General features: G+C 41.1%; 2 protein-coding genes across 3 annotated transcripts in view; one reads left to right on the top strand and one right to left on the bottom strand.

Moving 5' to 3' along the window:
- Nucleotides 1–2,895, top strand: part of LOC129110821 (E3 ubiquitin-protein ligase MSL2-like) — a 6,999-nt gene extending 4,104 nt beyond the window's left edge. Inside the window, 7 exon segments of the mRNA XM_054623046.1 lie at nt 1–59; nt 61–119; nt 122–209; nt 211–317; nt 320–466; nt 469–767; nt 2,036–2,895. The exon segment at nt 1–59 is cut by the window's left edge and continues 113 nt beyond it. Coding sequence (XP_054479021.1) covers nt 1–59; nt 61–119; nt 122–209; nt 211–317; nt 320–466; nt 469–767; nt 2,036–2,335 — 1,059 coding nt within the window. The 3' untranslated portion in view covers nt 2,336–2,895.
- Nucleotides 2,896–4,337: 1,442 nt separating this feature from the next.
- Nucleotides 4,338–15,814, bottom strand: LOC129110607 (tumor necrosis factor ligand superfamily member 10-like). Of its 2 annotated transcripts, none has more exons than XM_054622735.1 (6): nt 15,631–15,814; nt 14,702–14,827; nt 11,390–11,435; nt 11,176–11,292; nt 9,835–10,082; nt 4,338–7,431 (listed from the first exon to the last, which is right to left on the bottom strand). In XM_054622735.1, exons 1-6 carry the CDS (start codon nt 15,736–15,738, stop codon nt 7,222–7,224), a joined length of 855 nt encoding a protein of 284 aa, XP_054478710.1. In that variant the 5' UTR covers nt 15,739–15,814; the 3' UTR covers nt 4,338–7,221. The 2 variants fall into 2 exon arrangements, with proteins under 2 accessions (XP_054478710.1, XP_054478711.1); XM_054622736.1 differs by lacking the exon at nt 15,631–15,814 and adding an exon at nt 14,949–15,089.
- Between the last annotated feature and the right edge of the window lie 233 nt (nt 15,815–16,047).

Below are 16,047 nucleotides of genomic sequence, written 5' to 3'. Positions count from 1 at the left end.
GTGGAGGAGGTGCTCCGGACTCTGGAGACGGACGCCGACCCCGACCCCACCCCCACCCCCCCCCCAGCTCAACGGACCTCACTGCCCGCCTCTCCCAGACTCCTCCCGCCTCTTCCCCTCCCTCCCCCGGGGAACAGCCCTCGCCCCCTCCAACCTCACCCGCAGCCCTCGCCGCAGCCCCCCCCCAGCCCTCCACGGCCGTCCCCCACGCCCCCCTCGGTACCACCGCAAGCGCTCCCGCTCGGAAAGCGACAGCGAGAAGCTGCAGCCCCTCCCCATCTCCACCCTCCTGTGCGGGCCTCCCCGCGGTGCCAACAGCTCCCCCACCACCCAAACCCCGCTGCCACCACCAAGCAGGAGCCCAAGTTCCCTTCAGCCACGCCCCACCCCCACCCTCACCCTCACCCTCACCCTCACCCCCACCCCCCCCCCCCCCACCTGGCCCCGGTGCCCAACGGCGGCCCCCCAAGGTGGGCAAGACTGTGCTCGTCTCCAACAAGGCGCTGAAAAAGACTGTGGAGCACCACGGGGGCCCCAAGAAGGCTTACACCAAGGCCCGGCAAGGGACCCCCAAGCCCCGCACACAACCCCGTGACAGAGTGCCCCCACACCCCCATGCTCACCCACTGACTCACCCGCCCAGCCCCTCGAAGCCACTGTATAAGAAGCCCGTGGAGAAGAAGGGCTGCAAGTGCGGCCGAGCCACACAGAACCCGTCGGTGTTGACCTGCAGGGGGCAGCGCTGCCCCTGTTACTCCAACCGCAAGGTGAGAACACCCCCGACACTCCGTCCATCCTCTGTAATCACAGCTCAGACCCCCCCCCACGCCGTGATGCTGCTGAGGCTAATGTTTGGAATACATCCATCTCAACAGATAACAGTGTTTACATACTAACTCAGTGAACTTTCTCCCGCGGGCTCCTTCAATTTAACGATGCTCGCGTTTGTTTACATTGTTTACACTGTTTACACTATAGTCTTATGACTAATTTGTTTCTGTGCGAGGCGTTCAGGGGCATGAAATACTGTCGACACCGTAATAAAGAGCTTTGGCTATTAGTGAAGTTAGACCTCTATGCGGTCGCTCCAGAACTTTTTAAAGCTCAGCATGCTTTCATAGTGAACCTCCCACACTAACAACATTTCAACATTTCAGCTAAAAATAAAACTGTGAATGTCTGTTTTTGTTACAGATATTTTATTGTAACAAACTTGCAAAGCAAATTAAACTAATATACTATTTCTTAACTAGCAGGTTCTACATATTCAGAAAAAATATATATTTTACTGACTTGTGTGAGACTACATTGCAGTTCTGCAGATATTTGTATTAAACAAGGGGAACGCATAAGTAAACAGTTGTGATGTTGTGATAATTAAATAAATAAAACTAAGATGTATTGTTAGAGTAATTGAATCAGCAATCTACTATTATAGCTTACCTAATGTATAAAGTATTTTACATTTTTTAACAATAACCGTATGACATAAATTAATAGAAAATAGTTTGACACACTAATACATATTGCGTTAAAAAAAAATTGAGTCTTCACGTGTTATATCTATTGAACTGTTCACACTAACAGCCTCTTTTTGTCACATGACTGTTGGTCTCAGATGAATCAGTCACGGCTTCATAGTTTCACTGAGGAGCTCAGAATTGAATGTTTTTAACAAAATCTGTTTAAAGCAAACAGTTTATTTGTGGCAAGATTTTATATGAGACATGTAGAATTAAATGTTTGCATGAAAGATCAACATTTTAAGCTTCCTTAGGTTGCTTCGTAGGGATGCGTTTGTCAGACATGATGTGTTCAAGGACCGTCTAAAAGATAAGACTCTGGTGGTGACAGTTATACGTCTGTGATAAACGTTGTAGTTTTGGTGATTGTTTAAAGAAAACCACTTTTCATCCCGTTAAAGGTTCATTCCTGACCTTTGAACCTTTCTGTATTTTGTGGCATCCTTTGGTTGATCTGCCATGTTTATATTTATGACATCACGTTGTTATTAACTATGATTGTTTGTTCTCAGGCGTGTCTCGACTGTATCTGCCGCGGCTGCCAGAACTCCTACATGGCCAACGGCGAGAAGAAGCTGGAGGCCTTCGCCGTGCCGGAGAAAGCCCTGGAACAGACGCGCCTCACGCTGGGCATCAACCTCACCAGTATCGCCGCGGCCGCCCTCCGTGGCCCGGCCACCAGCTCCCCCGGCAGCACCCTCCTCAACGTCACCACGGCTACGGGGGCGCCCGTCACCGCCACCTTCCTGTCGGGGGCGGGGCACGACGGCAGGGGCTTTGACGACTCACTGGAGATGCGCTTCGACTGCTGAGGTCATTGACGCACATTCCCCCACCCAGCTGGGCGTTCTCCAGCTGGGCGTTTGTTCTCCAGCTGGGCGTGTGGCGGCGGCGGCGGCGGCGGCGGCGGCGGAGCCAGAACAAGGCAGCTACAGTGACGGGCGACAGCGAGGGCCACCAGCTGACCTGCTGAGGAGTCGCCCTCCGCCCGTCACCCCGAAAACTGCGACGACTTGATGTCGTGCATTCAGATACAGTGTGGAAGAAAAAGAAGAGCGAGGAGATGTAGCGTTACCGTTCAGGAGGGAACGTTTCTTTTCTTTGTGTTCTTCTCTACTATGGGTCATGTGTAGAGCATGTTGTGTAGCTACGGTGAGTGTGTGTGTGTGTGTGTGTGTGTGTGTGTGTGAGCATGAGAGTGTGTATGTGTGAGGGGAAGGCTTCGGTTTGCAGGAACGGACACATCATCATCATCATCATCATCAAAGACTGGTGTAATTTATATGAGAAGAACTTTTTGTACATGGACGTATCAGTTTCCATTTGAGAGACATTTTATGATATATTTTATAAGTTACATTAAAAAACAAATGGAGGAACGCCTGCATTCAACCAGAATGTTTCACACAAGAAAATAAAGGTAGATTGTAGGTTGTCAATTCTGCTAAAAAACCCACATTTCTTTCTATATATTTTCTGCTGTGAATCAAACACCAGCAGCCAGATGTACGTTTCATTTGTGTCTCTTGAATGTTGTGTCTTCTGTGTGAGCCGCCGTCTGACCCCCGGAAATGTTATTTTATACTAAGATTAACTGTTAAAATGAAGATGTTTTGGAGTCAGTCAGTCGCAGGAGAAATCTTCTGTCCCCTGTTGCAGTTTGACCCGTCAGAGTTAAAGTCTTTAATCATTTGTGTGTTGTTGCATTAAGCACTTTTCCCTCCACAGTTTCAGCCCGTGTTTCTGACCCGTGGTAGAGACTCTGGTTGATTGCAGGCCTCCGGCGCGTCGCCGTTCACCTTGTTTTTTATGGTTTCTGGAAGCTACACACATGCTGCTAAACACCACAGAGGACACTAGAAGGAGAGCGCACATGTTTTCCCTGTTCTGTTTGTTTGTTTTTTAATAAGTTGCGTTAACATTGCAGTATTTATTGGACGTCTCCTGACAGGTTTTTGGTGTATCTGCCTGTCGATCCGGCCTGGACTGTTTAAGTCGCTGTCTCCTTCTTCGTGTTAGTCTCCAAATGTTGTCTTTTTTTTTTTTTTTTTTTTGTTCTCCCTCGGGGCATTTAAATACCTGTAATATAACTGTAACATATTTCCACAAAAAAGAAAGAAAATCAAAAACTAACGAGGTGTTTGTGTGGTTATTTAAACACTAGAGGGCAGCGGTGTTTCATCTTTTCTAAAACCCTTTAAAAAGTCCTGTTATGTGGAAGAAACCACATGAAGAGGTCTAATCAAAGGTAAGAACGCTCTTATTCTCTCTACATCTTGTACTTATCTCACCTTTTCTGTTTCTTGTAGCAAAACCTTTATTGATTCCACCAAAAGAAAGTCATCATTTAGCAAAGTTTCCTGTTTTATGAACTGCACAAATTAAAATAGGGATTTATTCAAAATCAGACGCATAAAGATGGAGATAATCAATTGGATTAAATTATATGATTTGATTTTTAAGCCAGGTTTTTATTAACGCTCCTGCTTTGATCTCTTGATATTTTGGCAAATCGCAGATCTAAAACTTGGAAAAAAGACATTCTTCTCCATTACACTGCGTTCTACAGCAAATGTTTTCATGCTCTCTCGTGTTCATCAGTGTGTCTGAGTAGTTTTTTTACAGAACACAATATATATACACAATATAAATGATCACACTGTAAATAGAAAACATACAAACCAGAGTCCACGAGGAGCAGCGCTGTGTGTTTGACGTGATGGAGATTCATACGTGGCACGTCTGATCAGTGAACCTCAGACGACTGATGAGTGCAAGATGTCTGAAATCAAAGGTGTCTTTACTTTCTTTTTACAGATTCTTTATTTCACACATTTACAGAAAAAAACCAGCTGTGTATTTACATTCACATTTATTTTACCTGGTTAAAATTGATATTTAGTTTCATTGACTAAAACCTGATTATTGTACAGTTGTGTTTTTATTTTATTTTATGACTTTTAGGTGTTGGAGGTCGAGCTGACGGAGAAGACTGACTGCAGGTGGATGTTTTCCAGTTGGTCCAAAAGGAGACCGGACTTGTTTTAAGGTACAGACTGAACCTACAACAGAACGTTCTGTTAAAGTTCCTTAAGATTTCAGTCCTGGTTGTTTAAACAATAATCTTTTTGTTGATACCTGAGCTTCAAGTTTTCACAAAAAGCAAATTTTCTTGTAGGTATAAAAAGGAGAATAATTATAAAATACAGATTTGTTTTTTTATTGAAATGTCGCCACAGATCACCGCTTCATAATACTGCAAATATATATATTAATAGTGCAGTACTTCCATCAGTGGACCAGCAGCTCATTCACCATTGTGTTTCCTCCTTCAGTGACAGAAAGTGACTTAACAGACATTTATGCAAATGAAAGTCTGAGATTATTTCTTTAAACATCCACCTCACAGTGTGTACACTCACATCAAGATTCATCAAGATTATTTTCATTATCAGTTATTTTATAAATGTCAGAACATATGTCCATCCTTAGTTCTTCAAAGTCCAGATGACATCTTTAAATGTCTTGTTTTGTGGGAAGATATTCACTTTAATATGAAATAAAACAGATAAAAGTGGTAAATCTTCTCAGTGACTGAAAACAGGATTTTTCTACCATTTTTTTGCATGATATATCAATTATCAAAATAGTAAAAGATTACTTTTCTATGGATCGACTTATAGCCTTGTTAATATCAACGATTTTACATCATGTTTGGATGCAAACAATAGAAAAAAAACATTTGAAGAAAGTTTATACATTCAAACAACAAATATAAAAGGTCTTGTGTTTTGATATTTACATAAGTGCTACAGTAAATGCTGCATTCATGTCATATTGGAAAATAGAGAACTTAAACCTTAGTAGAAACTTAATAATGTGGACATCTTTATCAATTTATTGATTTTCTCAAATTTAAAGGAGCTTAACGGAGGTTTCGTTCTTGAGCTTGAAAATAGTAGTTTGACTTCCCACATTTCATGGCCTTCATCAGGCATTTCTTTAGTTCTTACATCATAACTCCATCCGCTGAGGAAGGTCACAGGAGAAATCTAGTATTCAGACCTTTAAGTTAAGAATGAATCATTCTTAAATCAAGAATGAATTCGGTCGAAAATATCTGATCCTTTTGTTTAACCGTCCTTGAGCGTCGGTGTATTTGCGTCAGTGTTCATTACAAACCGCTACAGAAAACCCCCCAAAAAAACACCCACATTTTCCTGCTGTTTGGATGCAGATGTGCGTGACTGCTTTCAGGGTCACATCTGCAGCTAATCCAACATGACACAAATGCCCGAGAAAAACCAACCGTTCAGGGAGCATTTAAATGCACCATTTAGAGAACGGTGGAGACGGACGAGCCAACAGCAGAGGGAAAGACTTGAGCTTCTGCTGCCAACAAAAACACAAAGCCTGATTTGTGGGGAGCGTAGTTTATAAGTGGTTCTGTGAAACTCGTGAAGTAAGAGGTGGTGATTTCACACCATTAATCTTTCAACACGGCTGTCAACTAACTGAGATATTAGTAGTAGCACATGACCAGTGAATGGTCTCAGAAGTTCATTGAGAACTCCTGACCCAGAATGTGCAGAAAAATAAACAAAATATAGCACAATATTTACATCTTTACACAAACACACACTCAGGGACTCAGATAATCACCAATGTTCAGCTGATAAGAGGTTCATACAAACATTTCTTTGAGGCAGACACCAGTTTTAACGGCCTAAACTGCTACTGCATTGAACACAGCGCGGTAGTTCACCATAGACTGTATATAGGAAGTGGACGTAGTCATCTTGATGTCACCCATTGGTTTGTTGACTGCCGTTTGAAGCCTCAAATTCGGCATTAAGGTCGCCACCATCTTGGTTTTTAGCCAACATCATATCTGTTTTAAGCCACCGCAATTTAGTTTTTTGGCCATCGCCATCTTGTTTTTTGGTCTTCACATCTTGGTTTTTTTCATCTTGGTTTAACTCTCTTGGTTTTAGGTTGTCCCCATCCAGGTTGTCGACTGTCGCCATCTTGGTTTTTTGGTTTGGGATATCTTGGTTTTGTTCGTCTATTTACTAAATGAACATCATGCTGTATTGAAGAAGACTTGAAACTAGAGATTGAGACCATAAACTCATGTTTACAATGTTTACTGAGGGAATAAATCAAGAGAGAAGTAGAGTCATTTTCTCATAGACTTCTATACAACCAGAGGAGTCGCCCCCTGCTGGACAGGAGAGAGAATGCAACTTTAAGACATGAAGCATCGGCTTCACTTTTCAGAACCGGAGGTTGCCGCCTGTAATTGGTACTACAGCTTGAGTCAATTTGCATTAAAAGAAATCCCAATTACAGGACAAACACCAATTGAAAATATCAACAACTGCTACCTTTAAAAACTTCTGCCTCGAAGAAATGTTTGTACAACCTAAACTCTAATCTATCGAGTCCAAGCTCAACTTTAAAACACACAAATACAAATATTTGTTGATTGATTAGCTCTTAATCCACATCGGTGTCTTCTCCAATCACCAAGTGTCAAATGTCTTACAGTTTGTGATCCAGAAAAAAGAAAGATGGACTTCCCCGCGATTCGCCATCGAAGTTTTTCATTTTGGTTCCTTTTTACAAGAAGTCAAGAGGCTGCAACGATGCTTTTCAGACGACGTGATGGTCGGTCCAGAGTCCTGCGTCTCCTCGTCTAGCTGATGAGAAAAGCCCCAAAGAAGCTGCTCTTCTCGTCCATGTCCACCGCGGAGGCGTTGGTCACCGTGACGAACAGCCGGTCGCCGGCGCCGAGCGGGAACAAACCGCCCTGGTGGGCCGAGTGCAGAGAGAACTGGGAGCCCCGGGACCAGCAGGAGGTCCGGCTCGTCTTCATCAGCAGGATGGGAACCGGGTAGGAGCTCACCTGGTGGGAGAAAGGAAAGGTGAGTGAGAGGTGGTGGAGGGAGTGAGGCGTTCAAGGACAAACCGCTGCACCAACTAAGGTCGGCTATCAACCTCGATCTATTTTTTTCTTTTGGATTGGGCCATGAATTACACATATGATGTTTGTCAATTTCAAAGATAATATTGCACCTTAAGATGATATTGATGATATTTGAGACGAGTATTTCGACATTTTCCTGTTATTTGTTTATCACTCCCCTAGTGTGATGAAAAAATCTGTCATCTTTGATTAATAGAAATATTCTTAAAAATGCTTTCATTTTTGTAGATCTATCGTTGGTCCAAGAGTTCACCTCTTGCAGCTCAATAAAAATGCCCAACCCTCCATTAAATCCATAATTCTTAATAAAATGAGCCAGTTTGCGTGCTGGTGGGTTGCAACCCAAAAGAATCCTCTAGTTTTCTCTATAAAAAACATCACATTTGGTCTTCGTTTAAATTCCTTGACGGCACATCTGTGATCCAAATGTAAAGGAAATCCAAAGCATGTTGATATGATTTCCAACTTTGATTAAGACGTCATTTTAATACACAAACCCCAAATATGTTACGTCATAATAACATCTTTCTAACGAGCAGGATTCAGGTTCTAACTCTCCACCGTTCGTCTGATGAAACTCGACTCACTGACGTCTTTTTGTTGTTTTACCAGCTAAGACTTTTATTACTTCATCAGGAAACGTTACACTTTATTATCCTGCTGATAATAATCTGTTTGATTCACAGTTGGAACAGCTTTTAGTGGCCTTCAAACCATCAGAACCTCAGATAGATCTGGTTTTATCTGACAAAGCAGGTTTTTATTGGGTTGTGATTCAGTCTAATGTGCAGATGGTCGAGTTGCATAAACACGACGTCCCCCGGTTCAAATCTGGCCGGAGACGTTCATTCCAGACGATTCGCCTCACTGTCTCCGGTCTGTCTCCTGTCTGTCTGTCTCTGTCTGTCTCTGTCTGTCTCCTGTCTGTCTCCTGTCTCCGGTCTGTCTCTGTCTGTCTCCTGTCTGTCTCTGTCTCCTGTCTGTCCTGTCTGTCTCTGTCTGTCTCCTGTCTGTCTCCTGTTCCTGTCTGTCTCCTCTCTGTCTGTCTCTGTCTGTCTCCTGTCTGTCTCTGTCTGTCTCTGTCTGTCTCTCTGTCTGTCTCCTGTCTGTCTCTGTCTGTCTCCTGTCTGTCTCCGGTCTGTCTCTGTCTGTCTCCTGTCTGTCTCCGTCTGTCTCCGGTCTGTCTCTGTCTGTCTCTGTCTGTCTCCGGTCTGTCTCCTGTCTGTCTCCTGTCTGTCTCCGGTCTGTCTCTGTCTGTCTCCTGTCTGTCTCTGTCTGTCTCCTGTCTGTCTCTGTCTGTCTCTGTCTGTCTCTGTCTGTCTCCGGTCTGTCTCTGTCTGTCTCCGGTCTGTCTCCGGTCAAAACAAATCTAATCATGAAGTGTGATGAATGAATTTGCTGAATAAGCGTGTGATTTGAAAAACAGCTGTGAGGTAGACTCGGAGGGAGGCTGCGATGGGATCGTATTTAGACGTTTGTTTTTTACCCTCCAGTGACTTTAACTAAATCACCATCAGATCTAAGACCAGGTTTTCATATCAAGCTTTTCTCAGCCACTGGAAAATAAAGGCCTATTCATTTATAAATACAATAAACAGAGATTTGAACAATTGGACAAAAGAAAGTGTCTTGTTATCCTTTTACTTACTGTCATCCATTGCGGTAACTATTAGTAGTTTTAATGATGTATCAAAAGTTTCTAGTGATTAGAAGGTAAATATATCTCTAATAAATCTCTAATATCTATTTTATGTTGCTGTGAAAACATGTAATTTACCTTCGTCCAATGCCCATTTTTACTCTTTGGAGCTTGAACGCACCATAATGTTGCTGAATGGAACCTCCGTACGTTAGCTGTTCTAGGCAGAGACTCTGTGCTGATTGAGCTGAGCTGCCTTCATGAGAATGAATTACAATCAAAAAGCACAAGTGGGAGTGAAGTTTAAATAATTAATTACAAACCTTTCCCATGAATCTGCCTTTTCTGTTCTCCATATGCCCCCCTCACCAAAGCTTTAAGATAAGACCATAATGGACATTTAAAGGAGAAATTGCTATTAAATAGTTTTTAAATATTTAACTTAAATGTTCACAATCTTTAATAAATGTTAGTCACGGCGTGATTTGATGTAACTGCCCCCCACACCCTCTTACTACCTCCGCCTATGGCCGATCTCGTGTTACCAAGATTGGACGACATTTAAAGAGAAACAAGGTAGAAAATCAAAGATGATTTGATTGAAATGGAGACGTTTTCAAAATGCAAAAAGCAACGAAAAGCAGCGAAATCACAGACGGCGGCGTGTTTCAAAGTCTCCTCACCTTTTTATAGACGTACTGCAGCAGAGGCCTCCCTCTCTCCCCCTCCTCCTCACTGTCCTCCTCACTATCCTCCTCCTCCTCCAGGGAGTGGGTGTGTCTGAAGTACGTCTGGGCGTAGACGTAGTAGAGGCCGGGCTGAGGCACCACCAGCTCCCCGTCCACCAGCTGGACGTCCTGCAGGAAGGCCAGACCCTTCTGCCCCTCCCACCAGGAGATCTTCTGGCCCTGAACCCGTCGCGAGACTGGAGCTGTAGAAAAGGAACACAAACTAGAAGGTGAGGATCTCTTATAAAAGCCAATTTACACAGATAAAAGAAAAAACAAATACATGAATGTTAGGATTTTTTGTATTCATGGATACATTTATTGAATATAGAACTTATAAATTGTATATATTCTTGTCAAATTTGTGACTTTTTAGATCAAAATAAATGCAAATTAATGAAAAGTTAGGTTTGATTAAAATTTAAATAATTATTTAGGCCAAAATCATTAGATTCTTCATCAAAATTATGACAATTACTAAGCATGAATAATCACTTTGTAAGTCACTTTGAAAATAAGATAGTAATACGTTTAGTTTCTTATCATTTTGATTTGCAAAGGCAACATTTATTTTATTACATAACATGTATTATTTTATTAATAGCATACCCTAGACGATAGGACTTCTAGTATTGACATAAACTTTATATATTCAAGTCAAATTTGTGACTTTTTAGATCTAAATTGATGAAATAGATGCAAATGAATGAAAAGTTAAGTTTGATTAAAATTTAAATACTGATTTAGTCCAAATTATGAGATTCTTAGGCAAAATTGTGACATTTACTAAGCATGAATTATCACTGTGTAAGTCACTTTTACTAAGAGATAGTAAAACGTTTACTTTCTTATCATTTTGATTTGCAAAGGCAGCATTTATTAATTCTAATATATATCAATAATCATAATTTTGAAATCAGAATTTTCACTCGCTTTACCATCATTTTTTTTTAAATTATATCACTTCCTAACTTTTTCATCTGTTAGATTTGAAGTAACATATTGGAGAAAATGTGCTTTTTCTTGGAAAACACATCACAAGATGTATCTTTTATTGAAAACACCAGACGTGCTGCACAATGTCAACATTTCTCTCTTCATTAGTTGAGAGTCAGACTGTATTAAAATGTCTAAATGTAACATGTAGTCTGGTGTGCAGGCTCATTCATGTTACAAAGACATTTTGTTCTTTGCCACCTTTAAGCAAACCAAATCACTTCCTACCGATCATCAATCCATCACACGTGTATTTAAAACCAGTCAGCCCTGTATTGATTTGTAAATGCAGACCCCCACCTCCTCCCTCTTGCTCCAGTTTGGGCACGAAGCTGCCGGTGACGTGGGCGGCGACTTTGGGGCGAGGTGAAGACCTGTCGACCATCACGAGTGAGGGCAGCACCCGAGACACTTCATCTGACGGGAAGAGAGAAATAAAGGGATGAAACTGTGCCCAACAACAAATACAAAGACAGGGATTGTCAGAAATGTAAAGTCAGTTTAGTTTTCTCACCTCTGACGACGGATGAAATCTGCTTCTGGTAACGCTGAGACAGAGACTGCAGGGTGGACGGCAGAAAAAACATTTATTAGAGTCTTTAAAACAAACGGCAGCCTTTTGTCTGACATCAACCCTGAACGTAAAGTCAGGTCGGTACCCGATCCGTCCCTCGGTGATCGACTCCCCTCCACTTCCTTGTGTTTTTACGTTTCTTTGGCTCAGAATATAAGATGCAACGACTGCCAAACTGATGAAAACTATTTTCTGAGCTGTATCGAACTCTGTAGTGAATACGTGTTTATTTCCAGTGTCCAAAAAACGTAAAAGTAAATTGGAAAAACGTGATGAAAATAGAGGAGAAAGAAAGGAGGTGTTTTATATGCGAGAGTTTTTATGTGGAATTTATACATCTGCCCCCAAAATGCAAGATGCTCAACCTAAATATCAAGAAAGAGAAAAAGATTCAATGGAATCCACATCTGGGATGTGTGGGGAGACATTTTCCTCACGACACACGCTCAAATCATTTTTAATATTATTTTTTATAATAATACACAGACCTTAACCCGCCAAAATAAAAGATTATCTCCCCTTTGTGATCAGGAGCAACTTTAAATCGTAGTTTTGTTGCTTAAACCTAACTGTTGGTTTTGTTGCATAAACCTAACTATTGGTTTTGTTGCATAAACCTAACTGTTAACGTTTACTTTAAGTCCTCAATGAAATATGTTTTAGAAAAAACAATGTTTATAGATATTTGCAGTAAAATAAAAGTACGACACAAGATAACCAAAAGTGATTCACGGAGCCTTTATTGTTCTTTACACGGTTCCAGAAGCAGAAAACGATGTTTTGGCTCAAACTGCATCATGTTTATGTTCTGAACTAAATTTAATCTGCGTCCGGTCAGAAAATACTGAGCGAGCTTCAAAAAAGAAAGTCAGTGAGAGGAGCCGGGAACAGAAAACAAACACAAAGCACAAATATAGAGAGTAAAAGGAAAAAGAATATGTGTGTGTGTGTGTGTGTGTGTGTGTGTGAGTGTGAGTGAGTGAGTGTGTGTGTGTGTGTGTGTGTGTGTGTGTGTGTGTGTGTGTGTGTGTGTGTGTGTGTGTGTGTGTGTGTGTGTGTGTGTGTGTGTGTGTGTGTGTGTGTGTGTGTGTGTGTGTGTGTGTGTGAGTGAGAACAGAGCAGGTGAACACATTCCTGTGCTGATTAAACCTCACTGGATCACATCACATCTCCGGCTATGAAGGAGCTCATTGTGCGTCTGCAGACAGTGATTCGGATCATTTCAACATTTTTCTTCTTCTGCTGCTAATGTTCAGAGAACGGCAGCACAGGAAGACCATAATAATAATAATAATAATAATAGTAATAATAATGATAATACAAATAATAATACAAATGTATAAGGATAATAATAATATTAATAATACAAATAATAATACAAATTAATAAGGATAATGATAATAATAATAATGGTGATAATAATAATAATTAAAAAAATATAGGAATAAATAATAATCATAAAATGTATAACGATGGTAATAATAATGATGGTTATGTTAATAATAATTTGATAATGTTAAAAAAAGATAGTAATGATAAAAACTAAAATGTAATGATGATGATAATGATTTAAATAATATTTTGGTAATAATTATAATATTGTTAATAATGTTACAAATTATTTGCTAACAATAATATAATAATTGTATTTTGATAAGAAAGATAATCATAAAAAGAATAATAACAATTTGGTAATAGTAACTTGATGATAATGATAATTATAATAATTTAAAAAATATATAATAATAAAAACAATGATAATAATATTAAATAATATTATAATATAAGAAATATAATATAATACTCCTAACTATGTTTTCATCAGTGCATAATCGCCATAAACTAAGAATCGTTATTTTTTTTAGCTTAAAAGAATCCCCTAATATCTACATAGGGAGCAGGAGGTGGGGTCCGCCATGTTGAACTACAGTAGCCCAGAATGGACAAACAGAGAGACTTTCACGTTTTTATGTTCCCTGAAGGCCACCGTAGTTGACTCTGAGCTGTGGTACACAGCGTTACCACGGTTACAGCAGGGAAAGGGAGGATAAACTGTCGTTTTTTATCTGCAACTACACCGCTAGATGACGCCTTACATTTCTGCGCACTGTCCCTTTAAAAACACAAATATATGGTTTATTTTTTTATCAAACAAACAGGAGGATGTAGTGCATTTGTTGGGGACTACTTTAAGTGGCGGATTAATCCACATATTTGTATGTGGGATTGATTTTAAAATAAACTACAGTGTGTGTTGTCGTGGTGATGAAGGACCATGTGGCTCATTGATGTGTTTTTAATAAAGCTCTATGAGAAAATCAGGACACTTGTTAGTGGAAACATTCACAGCTTGTTTTTGGTCTTTTAATGTGATTTATCGACAATAATAAAAACAATCAATAATTAAGCTCCTGTTCCGTCACACAGGTGTGTTCTACATGCACACCTGTTCTCAGTCGCCTGTGTGGAAATTCACATTTTTCCAATTAGGGTTGTTGAGAAAACTAATCCTTCCTCTAAACAGTAAAGTCACATGACGCAACTTTTACGATATAAACAAGAAATACTTTTGTGATGCAAGAAAATATGTTATTGATTATGCACAAGAATCCAACATCATGGGAAATAGGATTAAAGGGGAATTCCACATATTTTACTCATCAAACTGTAGAAAGTTGTAAAAAGTGTTTAGTGAGGTCGGATAACTTATCCAGTCTAATCAAAAACTCACATTTGAGAAGCTGGAACAAGAGAATTTGTATTTATTTTGCTTGGAAAACCTACAGAAACATTAGTTTAATGTTAATATTCTGTCACAAACGAACTAATTGTTTAAACTCTACTTAATATTTATCAGAAAACAGAATTAAATGTGATCATCGCTGCAAAACTCCCAAAAAGTTAAATCAATAAAAGACTGTGTAATAATAAAGATGATAAGATTAAACCTGATTTTAATCTGCTTTGTACTTTGAGGCTGGAGTGTGGGGCGGTTGGTAACGCTCTGGACGGTGGGTGGGGAGGTTCTGATCCACAGCTGGAGGGGAAAAACTTTAGCTTTTGAAAAACCATAAATCTCAGCAGCTGGCAGAATAATCATCGAGTCTTTAATACGGATGGACAAATACTGATATGAGGAAGTCATTGTGGGCCGAGAGGCGGTGAAGTCATACGTGACACAGATGGAAAGTGTCAACTACATCACGGTGTCTGTGGAAGCGAGAAGGTCAGTGGGGGGGCGGTTAGGGTTACCTTCTCGATGAGCAGGTGGAGCTGCTGGGTGACCTGCCAGCACGGGTCACCGCGGACCGCCGTGATGCTCTGAAGGTCGCCGCCCATCAGACAGGAAACGCTGCTCCTGGCGAACGTCTCCTTCATCTGCAACAAGAAGAGACAACAAATGTCAAGAACGGGAATCAAACAAAGAGGACGGATGTCTCTCTGGTTTCTCTCTGAGGAAGGTTTTCCTTCTGTTAACTGTAACTGGGACTTAAAGCACCTTTTACACCTTCATCATCATCATCTGTGTTAAAAAGCTCTCTGGGAGCCTGAGTCAGCATCACTTCTTGGCTCTTTCTTTTTGCTCGTCATGTTTGGTTTCATTTCCTCCTGTATTCTTTGACCTTATCTCACCTCATGATTCATTCCTGTAAACAAACACACTGAAAGTGGGAGTCACCCAAAACAAGCAGAGTGAGTCCAACACACACACACACACACACACACACACACACACACACACACACACACACACACAGAGAGAGAAAAGTCTTCCTTATAATCACAGCTAATCATAAAAACGCTGCAGTAAACCTCTGCTGCTTTACTTCCTCTTCCTCCTTCTCTGTGTTTTGCAAATGCAGATAAAAGTGTGTCACTGCATGCAACTGCATTGTGCACACACTGTCTTTGCTGTTAAAGCATTATATGTAGCCTGCAATGCATTTTGCAAAAAAATATATAATTAAAGAAATGAGAAGTTTCCTGGACTGGAACCAGAGGCCATGAAAACGACTTAACTGAAAACTGTGACACAATAAAAGCTTAAGAGTGTGTAAAGCACAGAGAGATGTTAGAGGTCAGCTCACAAAAAGAGAGTGTTTGTGAAGAAGCCGAGCTGGTGCGTAAAAGTCTCCAAAGACCTCCACCTACTCTTTTTTTTAACTAAATAAAGTCCTTACCGAGTTGAGAGCTGTGGTGAAGTGCAGCACGGTGATGGTGACGACCACAGTCTGCAGCAGGACGGCCAGCAGCAGCAGCACCCCGAGCTTCGGACCGGAGCCCGTCATACCGCTCCGGTACCCGACCTGTCCGTCCTCACAAGACTCCCAGAACAAGAACAATGGCAGAGAGCTGACTCCTTCACTTGCTCCCTCCCCTGCATGCAGGAGGAGGAGGAGAAGGAGCAGGAGGCGGGACAAGAGCCCAACAAGAGCCTCCTCTCCTCTCCCTCTCTGGGTTCCTCCTGGAGAGATGATTGTTTTATTTCTGAGCTGGGAAAACACAGATATCCTCTGTGGTTTGTTGTGAGCCATCATATCTTGGCTGCAGATCTTTGGACTGAACTCCACTGTGAGAAAAACACATTTTTACACCAG

The sequence above is a fragment of the Anoplopoma fimbria genome, chromosome 21 (genome assembly GCF_027596085.1).
Source record: "Anoplopoma fimbria isolate UVic2021 breed Golden Eagle Sablefish chromosome 21, Afim_UVic_2022, whole genome shotgun sequence".
Lineage (NCBI taxonomy): Eukaryota > Metazoa > Chordata > Actinopteri > Perciformes > Anoplopomatidae > Anoplopoma > Anoplopoma fimbria.
Note: the sequence above shows the minus strand (reverse complement) of the source record. Positions and strands in the feature narration are given on the sequence as shown.

Excerpts from the sequence above, each read along its gene's own strand:
- LOC129110607 (XM_054622735.1), bottom strand. The coding sequence starts at position 15,738 with ATGACGGGCTCCGGTCCGAAGCTCGGGGTGCTGCTGCTGCTGGCCGTC. Across the intron at positions 14,828-15,630 it reads TCACCACAGCTCTCAACTCG|ATGAAGGAGACGTTCGCCAG; the intron begins GTAAGGACTTTA and ends TTCTTGTTGCAG. Across the intron at positions 11,436-14,701 it reads TCCACCTGCTCATCGAGAAG|TCTCTGTCTCAGCGTTACCA; the intron begins GTAACCCTAACC and ends TCCACCCTGCAG.